At 43.8% G+C, this 13,205-nt stretch overlaps 1 protein-coding gene across 3 annotated transcripts in view; it reads left to right on the top strand.

Moving 5' to 3' along the window:
• The window catches only part of ccdc90b (coiled-coil domain containing 90B), a 34,820-nt gene extending 21,615 nt beyond the window's left edge, over window positions 1-13,205 (top strand). For 2 of the 3 annotated variants that reach the window (XM_078545707.1, XM_078545704.1), the window contains 2 exons: window positions 138-252; window positions 10,730-13,205. In XM_078545707.1, the coding sequence (XP_078401833.1) occupies window positions 138-252; window positions 10,730-10,788 (174 nt within the window). In that variant the 3' untranslated portion in view covers window positions 10,789-13,205. Of the gene's footprint in view, window positions 1-137; window positions 253-6,107; window positions 6,260-10,729 lie in introns of those variants that run through there. The other variant, XM_078545706.1, reaches the window with a different exon arrangement.

Genomic DNA, 13,205 nt, shown 5'->3' with positions numbered 1-13,205 from the left:
AGCTAATCTGTTTTCATGTTGTTTATTGCCTACCGCTACCTACTCTGTTCTTGAGAGCATGGAAATGTGACCTCTTGTGAATGCAATATTGCCGCTCCTCGCAGATTTACTTAGTGATTTTTGTGGGTCCTTTTCAGAACTCGAGCACAGACCGTGCTATCACAGAAACGAACAAAAAAATTGACACAGATGTGGCTTCACTTAAGACCATGTTGGAATCTCTTAAACTGGAAACAGTGAGGTATCTTGCAGGTAGGATCATGGAAGTGGGGATGGGGAGGTTGAATTTATGAAATAGAGCTTCAGAAAATTACTCCCCTTTTGTTTACTTTATGGTGAAAGGAAAAGGAGGAGGGGAGTGAAGAATAATTGCTAAGTGTTTCTGTTACAGATCACAGATGATGCATTGCTGTGTTTTGATGTAAATTGCACCATTTAATTGCAATGTCCTAGCAAATGGCCAGAAAGAACAAAATATTTTTCAATGCAGAGAGTGCCATTTTACTAGTGTTGTGAGTTTGTCTACATCATTTGGCATGTAGTAACAGAACCTTCAGGCAGGCCTTAAAATATTTAACAAGCTTAAATAGTAACAGCAGCAAGTTTTTCCTTTATGACACTAACTTTTACCAATTTCTTGCTGGCTGGTACATTCAGATTATATTAGTTTGATTGAGAGGGCACATGGGGAGGAAGAGGGGCATATAGTTTGCTCTGAGTTTGAAAGATTGAATACTGTACTTTAGGGTTAAGAATATGCAAACTGCATCTCCTGCTGAAACCTCAGATAAGGTAAACAGATTTGATGGAATAGAAGTGGAATAAGCCATTGTCAGCATATTGTATTACATCTGTATATAATAAAGAATTATTGTGTGTCCTGGTTGAAGAATCTCATTAACAATGGGAAAGAACAATTATTGTTTGTCAGTGTTGCCCTTTGTGCATTGTCAGTAGCAATCATCTGACCCCTAATGCTTCTAGCAATCTGACTGCTGCTTGCATTATTTATGTGTTTGATAGAGTTGTGGACCAATGAGACTAGAGTTCATGTGGGAAATTCATTTTGCACTGGTCTGTGGTAGCTACTATGCACTGATTTTCAGTGCTCTGATTAGTCCATGGGAACAATGTGATTGAAAAATGTTGCCTAGTCACTGCAAAAATACATTACACCATGAAGCAAATTCAGAGTTGTTTTCTGCAACTAAAATTCCCTTTAAAAAATGTCAACCAATAAGTAGAATATACGTTAATTAAAAGGGAAGAGTTCACATTTTCTGTGGAAAATGGAAATGAAGATGAGGGTAGATTTTATGCTTCAGCATAAACCTTTCCCAAGAGTCTAATTAACATATTGTGGTAGGCTCCTGGTAGCAACTTCCATCTGTTCCATCTTAAGAGGAGAGAAGAAGAATGGATGTTATGTGCTGACTCCAGAAATGTATGTGCATGACCCTTCAGCAGAACTGAGTAAAGTTAGGAGAGGGGTGAAATATAAGCTGGTTTAAGGTGGGGGGTGGGTGGGGGAGAGAAGTTGGGTGGGGTGGGGGGGGAGGGGGGGATGGTGGTAGTAGGGACAAGCAAGCAGTGATAGGAGCAGATAATCAAAAGATGTCACAGACAAAGGAATAAAGACGTGTTAAAGGTGGTGATATTATCTAAGAGAATGTGCTAATTAAGAATGGATGGCAGGACACTCAAGGTACAGCTCTAGTGGGGGTGGGGTGGAAAGACTGACAGGGCATTACACGTATAGATTTAAAAATAATGGAAATAGGTGGGAAAAGAAAAATCTATATAAATTATTAGAAAAAACAAAAGGGAGGAGAAGAAATGGAAAGGGGGTGGGGATGGGGGAGGGAGTTCAAGATCTAAAGTTGTTGAATTCAATATTCAGTCCGGAAGGCTGTAAAGTGCCTAGTCGGAAGATGAGGTGCTGTTCCTCCAGTTTGCGTTGGGCTTCACTGGAACAATGCAGCAAGCCAAGGACAGACATGTGGGCAAGAGAGCAGGGTGGAGTGTTAAAATGGCAAGCGACAGGGAGGTTTGGGTCTTTCTTGCGGACAGACCGCAGGTGTTCTGCAAAGCGGTCGCCCAGTTTACGTTTGGTCTCTCCAATGTAGAGGAGACCGCATTGGGAGCAACGAATGCAGTAGACTAAGTTAGGGGAAATGCAAGTGAAATGCTGCTTCACTTGAAAGGAGTGTTTGGGCCCTTGGACGGTGAGGACTTATCACCCCACCAGCCTCCGCATTCAAAGGATTATCCTCCGCCATTTCCGCCAGCTCCAGCATGATGCCACCACCAAACACATCTTCCCTTCACCCCCCCCCCCCCCCCCGGCGGCATTCCGTAGGGATCGTTCCCTCCGGGACACCCTGGTCCACTCCTCCATCACCCCCTACTCCTCCCTATGGCACCTCCCCATGCCCACGCAGAAGATGCAACACCTGCCCCTTCACTTCCTCTCTCCTCACCGTCCAAGGGCCCAAACACTCCTTTCAAGTGAAGCAGCATTTCACTTGCATTTCCCCTAACTTAGTCTACTGCATTCGTTGCTCCCAATGCGGTCTCCCATCCCCACCCCCTTTCCGTTTCTTCCCCCTCCCTTTTGTTTTTTCCAATAATTTATATAGATTTTTCTTTTCCCACCTATTTCCATTATTTTTAAATCTATACGTGTAATGCCCTGTCAGTCTTTCCACCCCACCCCCACTAGAGCTGTACCTTGAGTGTCCTGCCATCCATTCTTAATTAGCACATTCTCTTGGATAATATCACCACCTTTAACACGTCTTTGATCCTTTGTCTGTGACATCTTTTGATTATCTGCTCCTATCACTGCTTGCTTGTCCTTACTACCATCTCCCCCCACCCTACCCCCCACCTTAAACCAGCTTATATTTCACCCCTCTCCTAACTTTACTCAGTTCTGCTGGAGGGTCATGAGGACTCGAAACGTCAACTCTTTTCTTCTCCGCCGATGCTGCCAGACCTGCTGAGTTTTTCCAGGTAATTCTGTTTTTGTTTTGGATTTCCAGCATCCGCAGTAGTTTTTTGTTTTTATAATGGAAACAACCTGTTGAGGTTTATGCCTTGGGTTCATCATACCAGCTAATTCTTTTATTCAGTATTACTAATGTCTATGCCTGCATTATGATTATTCTAAACATTGATCGTTTTTGGGTAAATGTTTTCCTTGCTATCCATTCCAAATTTATTTTCAGTAACTTCCATTTATACCCTTTGGTCCTATTTCCCTGGTTTACTTTGGAGTAATAATCTGGATTTACCTTTGTGCATACCATTGGCTACTTGTTCTACCTCTGAGAAATTATCACTTGCCTTCACCCCATTTCCCTTGCTCTCCTTTAAACACCACCTTTCTAGACTGTAAAGATTAAACTGCTATAATATTTCTTCATGGTTCATCCTTTACACCTGGAATTGACCTTTTTTGCTCCTTTTAATTCTCATTTATGGTTAAAGTGAACTTATCAGAAAGGTTCTGGTAATCTTTGACCCTGACCTGCATGAGTATTTGTCTTATTCATTAATCTTTAACATTTTCAACTGTTAATGTTTAAGCATTTGTTACATGGAGTTAAAAGCAAACATTAAATCTTGGTGATAAAAGTCCATGAATTTTCAATTCTTTATTAATGAACTGCATGTGAATCTTAATTAATGGATTGAATATTAGATTCTTTTAGATTGCTAGCTGTTGATAAGGCAGCCCTCTCAGTGAAATGGATAAATTTTATGGCACATGCAACATTTCATAGCAAGGTCTTGTGGTGCAGGGTAGTGACCCTACTTCTGGGCCAGAAGATCTGGGTTCAAGTCCCACTTTAGGGCTTGATGGCCATGGAAGGTGTGCTCATGATGTGGCTAAACAGGTTGATTATCAGCCTGTAAATCCTTCCAATGTGCTTAATGGCAAGTAGTAAGAACTGGAGAATTTCCTGGTCATTCGTGCTGCAGCAGGCAATGGTAAACCACTGTAGTACTTTGTCAAACAGAATTATGGATCAATCCAATGGAAGTCCACGGTCGTCAACACCCTCTTGGGGCATGGTACCTGAAGGAGGAGGAATATTCCATACATGCAAATGAAAAAATACTTATTAATATAGTCACCAGCGCCAAATACGTCAGCAACTCAGGGTAACAGATATACTCAATTAGATTGCTAATTCATTGATATGAAACTGATATCTAATTGGTATCCCACACTGAGTTTGCTTTGTTTTAATGAAAGCAAAATTCTGAGGATGCTGGAAATCTGAAATAAAATCAGAAAGTGCTGGAAAATCTCAGCAGGCCCAGCAGCATCTGTGGAGAGAAAAACAGAGTTAATGTTTCAAGTCCATTGAAAGAAGAGTCATATGGACTCGAATCGTTAACTCTGTTTCTCTCTCCACAGATGCTGCCAGACCTGCTGAGTTTTTCCAGCATTTTCTGTTTTTATTATTTTTTTTTTTAATTGTGCTTAACACGGTGAGCACTGGTAGAGTTGGAAAATAGAAAATCTTCCATTTCAGATGTCCATTGTTAGCTGAAACACTCAGGTCAGGTTTAGCACAACCGGGCAAAGCTCCATTCACTCTGCCGCAATGATATGTTTCAACACTAATGGAAAAGATTGTGTTATTTTTCTATTTTCCACACCAAGCTGAGTTGTTATTTGCTAATTCACACTTGTTTAAGGACAGTTTTGTTCTGTAGCCCCGCTCAATAAGAATTGAATTGAGACTGCCCACACTTGATTCACCTAAGATCTTTATAGGCAATAAACAGAAGACTTTCAATCCAGGATTTAAACACAGTCCTAGAGGTAAAAGGCCAAGTACCTAAATCAGAATACTAAATTGCTTTATGCCACAACCAGTGGAGAGCAGGTGTCAGCAAGTTCACTGTGGGCTGGAGGCTGAACTTAAACTGATCAGTATCTGTCAAAGTTAATCAGGCATTAAACCTGATCATTAATTCTGGATATTTGGAAATCTGTGGTGTATATTCTTCAATAATTAAAATAAACTTGCTTTAATACATTTATTCTATTTTGGGTTTTTAAAAACACCACAGAGTATTTTGCTTGTATTTGGAAATTGAGTTAATTTAAAAATACCACAATATTGGGTATGGCTCTTTTGTATTTACCCCAAATTTCTCTTATTTCCTGTCACCCAAAATTTCCTGGCCAGCCTTCCACCCTTCATAAAGTTAACCTCATCCAAAACTCTGGCCTGAATTTCACGCTTGGTGTGCACACCAAGTGGGTAGGCCCGGAAGTGGACATATAATCCGCTCCCAGGCAAGATCGTATTTCCAACGCGAGTTCACACTGGGTGGCCAATTAAGGGCCACTCAACATGAAACGCATTCGCTCAATGGTCAGAAGGTCCAGGAGGGGGCAGGAGCCTGTTGGGTGCCAGGTCCGATTGTGACCCGGTGGGGGATTTAAAAGCAGCAGAGGCAGCTCTCTGAAGTCTGCTAGGGAGCACTTTGTGGCTTTGGAGTTATTTGATGAAACATTTTCTTTGAGCTGCAATGGCATCTGCACCTGCTGGGCACGCCAGAATGAAGGGAAGGTCCTGTGGGCACTCGCCCCACCACCCCCTTCCCGGATGCGTGGATGGAATCTTCATGGAAGTGGTCAGTGCCAGGCGGGACATCCTCATCCTCAGGGATGGCAAGAGGAGGCCACCACACCTGACCAAGAAAGCATGGGTAGAGGTGGCAATCCAGGCCAGTGGCCATGATGTTGTGCAGTGCACAAATGCAGTGCCACGAAAGGTTCAACAATCTGCTGCGCTTGACAAGGGTGAGTACTGATTGTTGGCATGGATCTGTGTGGGGAAGCGTTAACAGCTGGCCATCCCCCTGTGGTGCTCAGGGGTGTGAGAATCTGAGTGCCAACTGTCAATGACGCCGCAGCTGGCCAAAGGGGTGAGAGCCTTGGTTGCTTGGCCTGATTGCTTTGCGGGTTGAGGGCCACGATTCGGATGTGCCCTGCAAGGTATTCCTCAGGTGGGGTTGGCCAGGCTGCAATGGCGTTCCAGGTAGAGAGCGGACTAATCAATGCTCCTTTGTCCTCTCAGGAGAAGAGAAGACATAACAACATCAAGAGGTCAAGAACGGGCGGTGGCTCCCCAAACCAAACTAATGAGGTACTAGATAGATGTCCTGGAGATGGAGTGCCAGCGCCCAGCTCAGTCCACTGGTCGTGGAGAGGCAGGGGTCTCTGATGAAGGTAAGAGTGCAGTGCACGGATGCGAGAGTGTCTGAGTGTGTAAACATTGTTGTGTTGTCTCATCTGTATTGGAAACCTCAAACCTGGAGTCCCCATTGTTCATTGAAAGACGATGGCACCATGATGCAAATGTCCATTGTTGAACTGGCCCATCCAGCATGCACAGTGACAGTGTGATGACTAATACTGATGACGTCATTTTTCTCTCCTAGAATCGCCATGCAGCCAGTGAATACAGGACCCCGATGAGCCACTCTTGATGCCGGAGGACCAGTGGCCATCAGATGCACCTGCATCATATCCCCTCTCTGCACCAGACACCAGCACAGATACCAGCACCTTGTTGGGCATTAAATCAATTGGCTACAATGTTGGCGCACACACATGAGGAGTAGGTGGAGGCAGAGAGTGCCCAGGGCGCCAGCAGTTGGAGGACTGCTGGAGACCAGGAGCATGCTGAGTCCGAGGCAGATGACGAGCCTCTGGAGTCGTCCATTAGGCAGCAGATGCTGGATGTCCAGGGGAATATTCTGGAGGATCTGGCAGAGATCTATGAGGGTATGCATGCCATGGTCTATGTCATGGTGGAGTCCATGTGGAGCATGAGTATTGCGTTGACCTTCAGCACCGAGCGCATTGCCACCTTCATTGAGAGAGTGGCGACTCTCATGGAGTGGCAGCTCCAGGGACAGAATCAGAGGTTCCTGGGGTTGCACGCAGACCTGCAAGCTCTCACACAGGCAATGACCTCAGAAGGTCTCTACTAGTGTGAGAGACAGATGAGGCATCTAGTATCTCTGCTAGGTTCCCGTACACCATGGAAGTCCAGACCAACCTCATATTGGCATACGAGCTGCTTGTCGTCTCTGGGGGCCCCTTTGCCAGCAACCATGGTAACTGATGAGGCAGCAATTTTTAATTCATTCATGGGATGTGGCCTAGGCCAGCATTTATTGACCATCCCTAATTGTTCAGAGGGCATTTAAGAGTCAACCACATTGCTGTGGGTCTGGAGTCACATATAGGACAGACCAGGCAATGACCTCAGAAGGTCTCTGCCAGTGTGAGAGATGGATAAGTGCCCAGCCATGTCAATGGACTCTCCTTCCCAGACGGAGCCTGCACAGCCTCCAATAGCCAGAGGACGACCGCCAAGGTCATCAAGGCCAACAGGAGAGCACCGTCAATAGGCTGTCTCTGATGCTGCTGCCGAGGGGGGTGGGGGGGGGCGCAAGGGGGCCACCAAGACGCAGCACTCGCAAGCGTAAGTTTAAGGCACCATGAGCACGAGGGACTTTTCATGGGTGATTTTCTGTTCTACCACATTTTGTTAATTTGTTTACTGGTGTGACCGTTAACACCAGATATTGTTATGTTTATTTTCTGTGAGTGTCAATATTATATGAATTTTGCTTTTGTGTTAATGGCCTGAGTATGTTTCACTTGTTTTGTAGGTGCAGGGCACACCAGTATGTCATGCTGGATGTGAGTGGCTCTAAGCTTTATTGCACAGCCACTGAATGGACTTTGGGTTCAATGGAATGAGTAATTTCTAACATCCGGTAAGGAGGCGGCACTCCTGGCTTGAGGTAAAAGCAATGCCTTGGCAGACTAGCTGAAGGAGCATTGAATCAAAGCCTCCCTGGTGTCCCTGCCTCCCTGAAGGTTCCAGGGGTCTGCCTCCACGTCCTCATCGTGTTCTTCCCCCAGCTCTTCTTCTGATCCACCACTGGAGTCACCATCTGTGGCCTGTGGAGCTGCCTCAAGACCCTCTTCCTCCAGTTGGCCCCCCCGCCAGTGCCAGAATGTGGAGAGTGCAGCACTATCAGTGACACCCGCTCTGGAGGGTATTGTGCTGCACCCCTTGAACGGTCCAGGCACCTGAATCTCATCTTCAGCGCACCAATAGTCCTCTCAATGTCCACACTTGTGGAGACATGACCTATTATACCTCTGGCTCTGATTCTGTTCTTGTTTGCTGGAGAGGCGTCATAAACCACCTTTTCAATAGATAACCCTCGTCACCCAGCAGCCATCCAACCAGTCAAGCTGGAGCCATGAACAGTCCTGGCACCATTGAGTGTTGGAGGATGTACGCGTCATGGGAGCTGCCAAGGTACCTTGCACAGACTTGCAGAATCTGCATCTTGTGGTCACAAACTATCTGGACATTCGTGGAGTGGAAGCCATTCTTGTTGATTTGGACGTGTGCAGTCGATGGCACCCTGGATGTGGGGGAAGTCAGTAATTGCAGTGAAGCCACTGGCTCGCTCAGCCTGGCTGGCCTCATCCATCCAGAAATGAATAAATGTCATGCTCCGCCTGAACAGAGCATCGGTCACCAGCTTCGCACAACCGTGGACAGCTGATTGGGAGACAGATCCCCCAACTAAGCCCTGGAAAAAGCTGGAAGAATAGAAGCTGAGGGCCACTGTGACCTTCAGAGCCACACAGTTGGACGTGATCTCTGACACAATCATCTGACAAATGGAGGTCATAGTCTCCCTGGAGAGGTGAAGCCTCCTTCGGCACTGCACCTCTGACATGTTAAAGTAGCTGCATCGCTGCCTGTAAACCCAGGCAGTAGGATAGTGGCATCCTCTGTGGCCCCTACTGCCTTGGACGCCCTGCGCCCTCTGTGCCTGCGCCTAATCTCCCATAGGTCACTTCCTTGGATGCTACCTGTGGACACCTGGCCTCCTCTCCTTTTGGACCCTCTTCCTCCTCAGAGCAGGTCCCACCAGCGGAGTAGACAATACCCATTACCAAAGAAACAGAAGGTTGGCTGGTGACTTGAAGGGTCCACACGGTAAAAATCCTCCAGGAGCCTTGGAGACACCAATGAATCCTGAAATGAAGGCTAGCAATGCAAAGACTGAAGCTCAAAACAGAGATAAAACTGTCAAGTTTCATTAAGCAACTAGCAAACTCCTCACGGCGGTAATGCTCCAGATCCTTTTTATCCTGCCCTTGGATGACAATTTGTTAAAAACATGCTGCCCGCCTGCCCGTGCAAGTGCGAAATTGCACGGGCAATGTAAGATCAAGTACAAATGGCTTTTTAATGGCTTTATTTGGCTCTTTCATTGTCGGCAGGCACAGCTCCGACTCCCGCGCGTGCCAGCCAACCTCAATATTACTCACATGTGCGACAACATCAGGACACACGCCCGACATCATCTCACGCAATTTTGCATGCATTCGGGTCAAGCGTGCGCCCGACCTCGGAACATAAACGTAAAACTCAGGCCTCTGTCCCCTGCATACTAACTTGCATCATATTCCATTTACTGAACACCCCCATGCTCAGTGGCCTACATTGGTATAAGGTAATGCCTCAGTTTTAAAATTCCCATCCTTCTTTTCAAATTCCTCCACATTCCCCAGCCCCTGCCCACCACCACCATACCACCCACCCCAACCTCTGATCTCTGTAACCTCCTTCAGCTTTACAACTTTCTAAGATCTGTGTTTCATCAACTCTGGTTTCATATCCATCCTCAATTTTGATCACTCCATCATTGGCAGCCATGTGCTCAGCTGCCAGAGCTCTAAGCTTTCAAACTCTCTCCTAAACCTCTCCATCTTTCTACCTCTCTCTCTCCTTTAAATGTTATTTCTTTAACCCAGCTTTTGATCACCTATTATTCATTATTTATTATCTCCTCATGTGACTCGGTGTCAAATTTTGTTTCATAATGCAGCTGTGAAGGCTTTGGAATGTTTACTGTTAAAGGTGCAATATAAATACAAGTTGTCCTTGTTGCATTGATAAGACCATGGGGATCTGAGCCAACGGGAATAGAGAGGCCCTGGGATCCACTGTTGGGGCTAGAGTAATGATTAATGGGTTTGATGCCAACAAGATCTGAATCAACAGTCTGAGTGGAAGCAGGATGGTCACAGAGTCCAAACCAGTGGTGGGTGCAGAAACAGCTACAAGATCTGAGCCAACAGGACCTGGCAGAATTGAGAGATCAATGTTTAAAAAGGTTAAACTTGAACTCTAAATACAAGCTATCTACCTGCAGTAACACTGGACCCAATATGGAAGCATTTGCCAAATAGAAAGGGAATGAAGCCAATGCAGTGCAAACATATCTCAGCTTTTTGCTAATCTCAAGATTAGGAGTGGTGAATGGGGGGAATAAAAAAGACTGACTTCAAGGTGATATTACAAGGACTGGTTGAGTCAAAATCTGGAAATATATACACAACCATCTCAGCCCACTTTAACTCATAACACTGATGCAAACCTCTCTTTCTGACAAGGCACCCAAAAGAGAACTTCCTCTAAATTTAGCACATCTATTTATTTCAGTAATTTTGCCCCATGCAACAGTGTTTTCTTTACGCACACATCTGTTCTGGTCTAGTCAGCCATCTGTACATTCTGAAATATCGCTTGGAGTTCGTTGTAGAAAAGTGTAAATTTATCTAATTCTGTTTTCTGCTTTTATTGTTCTACAGCATCTGTCTTCGCTTGCCTAGCAATAGCCTTGGGATTTTATCGGTTGTGGCAAAAATAGAAAATGGAAGATGACCTTCAGCAAACAGCAGTGTGAAATTCTGGAATTTAATGATCTTGAAAAGAATGCCATATAAAATATTAAGATTTTTCTGGAGAGAATGGATTGTTCATCTGCTCCATGACTGTCCTGCTGCTGTGTTTTGGAGAAATCTAGTTATATTGCATTAATGTTAATTATGTTTAAAATGATTATAAAACTGGCTAGTAAGATGGGAGACTATCCTGCTTGTCTTATTGGTTGTAAGGCTCTCATATGAACTGAATTTGGGCGTTCTTAACCCATTGCTGGTGAGAGTGGGATTGCAGCACAGAACTATGGCATTTAGCAGCTTCTTTGAGCACATTGAATGTGTTGTGATATTCCATAATGGTTGCTGCTTTGGGGCTGAGGGACTTTTAGCCTTTGTGCAATTTATAAGCAGAGCTGGCTGAATGCTGGTACTTGGTTGCTCAGCAATAATGTCTTCACCTTGAATTGAAATGTTTTTTACTTGCTTTCTAAACTTCAGTTTCAATCAGTGTTGCAAGTTAGAGAGGACTGACAGGCGTGTGTGTGTGTGTGGCAACAGTTTCTAGGTAATTATGAAAAGTTACAATGTATCTGTGGAACCAAACAGCCAGCTATTTTGCTACAAAGTACTGATTCATACAATGCATTCCTGTTACTATTAGTGTTGAAAAATGGCAGCAATTATACCATGTATTCTTTGGAGAATCAGAATAAAATCAATATCTAAGTTTTTTGTAAAGAGACAATGAAAGCAAGTGAAATCGGTTTGAATAGTTGTCATGCAACCAATCATGTGATAGTGATGTCACCAAAGACAAACATTCCTCTTGTTTTTAAAAAAGTAGGCTTATTTAATACCCATACTACATGTTCATAAAATTGCAAGGGTTAAAGACAGTAACTTCAGTGCCTATCCCTATCCATATGCATAGTGTTGCATGTACTATTGTAGGAGCTTGCACAAACCATTCTCAAGGTATGAGAATCTGAAAGTGACTGCCTCCACCCTGCCGATTCCTCTACAAGTGTGGTCTCAGGTGCACAAGAAAGTCTAGATTGACTTAACCTCTGACCTTCGGCCCCACATGACACCTCTGTATCCTCATTGATCCCCCTTATAGCACCATATCTGCCTCCTGTTACTTTTCATGCACATTTACTGTAAGAAAAACAGAATAAAGTGTCACAGCTCTAATCTATTTCTAAAGAGATACACAAATTCACATTTAAATTGCTGTGAAAAGTACATGATCAACCCATTTACACCATTCAAGTACAGATGTCACCCAGAATTTAGATTTGAGTTTGTAGGTTGTCACCGAAGCTACTTTCTTTCCACATATATGTTCATTGTGAAATGCCTGCTTGCTGAGAGTTGAGTTGATTTGTACCTTGTGGCAATCTGTCATCATAAAGACTCTCTGAATTAGTTCATTTGCCTCATCCCTGTGGCTGTTAGATCTGGAGCTGATACTTGTCAATGCATTTTATTCACCACAAGTATTTTCTCCTTTAATAACACAAGAACTAATTTTAACTTAAGATCATCGTGTTGTCTAACCAGGTAGAGATTTAAATCTCAAAGTAATGGATGATCAGGACAAAAACGTATTCAACTCCAGTTCACATTCCATATTTCACAATGAAGGCAACACAAACACTATATTTACTCCACTGTCTGTTTTTAATTTAACTATTATTTGCCATCAAAGTAAACCTAAAACAGGTTTTTCGGTCCATGTAGACAACTGAATCCAGGTCATGAAGAATGTAGATGCAAAATTAAGAGCAAAATTTAGGATTTTAAACCAGAGTCTGGACTATGCTGTGCACCCTGATTCAATTATTCCCTTTCTTCTAAGTGCACTTTAGCTGTAAAGACCACATTTGGTCTTCATTCCTCATGTGCAATGTCACAGGAGATACAAATACACACACATTATGCCCTGGATTTTCCATTTGAGTCATGCTGGTTCGCTGGTGTAATTTTAAAAAATTCATTCTTAGGATGTAAATGCAAAAACTTTTTAAAATATAGTTTATATTTACTCCAGCATTCAAGCATTAATTCTCACCTACTCCAACCCTCCATGCAGAACCACCCCCCATAAAATACATTGAAAACACATGCCAACTGTCTTCATAATATTTATCCATTCAATTTACAATAGAGGTGACACTTATAGTGTAACATTGATATGGACCCACTAGAACAAATGGCCTGTTTCTGTGCTGTTTCTTCAATGTAAAAGTGCTACAGTGGTGATACTTTCAATGTTAAAAGTCATAGCTAATGTTCATAATGCCTGCCTGGCCACCAGATGTCTCTGCAACAATGTATTTGGAATATCAGTCAGCTTTTTCTTTCTTTGGATTAAACATTAATATTAAAGTAATTTATTTAA

This window comes from Cetorhinus maximus, chromosome 7 (assembly GCF_964194155.1).
Source record: "Cetorhinus maximus chromosome 7, sCetMax3.hap1.1, whole genome shotgun sequence".
Lineage (NCBI taxonomy): Eukaryota > Metazoa > Chordata > Chondrichthyes > Lamniformes > Cetorhinidae > Cetorhinus > Cetorhinus maximus.
The sequence above is the reverse complement of the archived record's forward strand: the minus strand, read 5'-3'. Positions and strand labels throughout refer to the sequence as shown.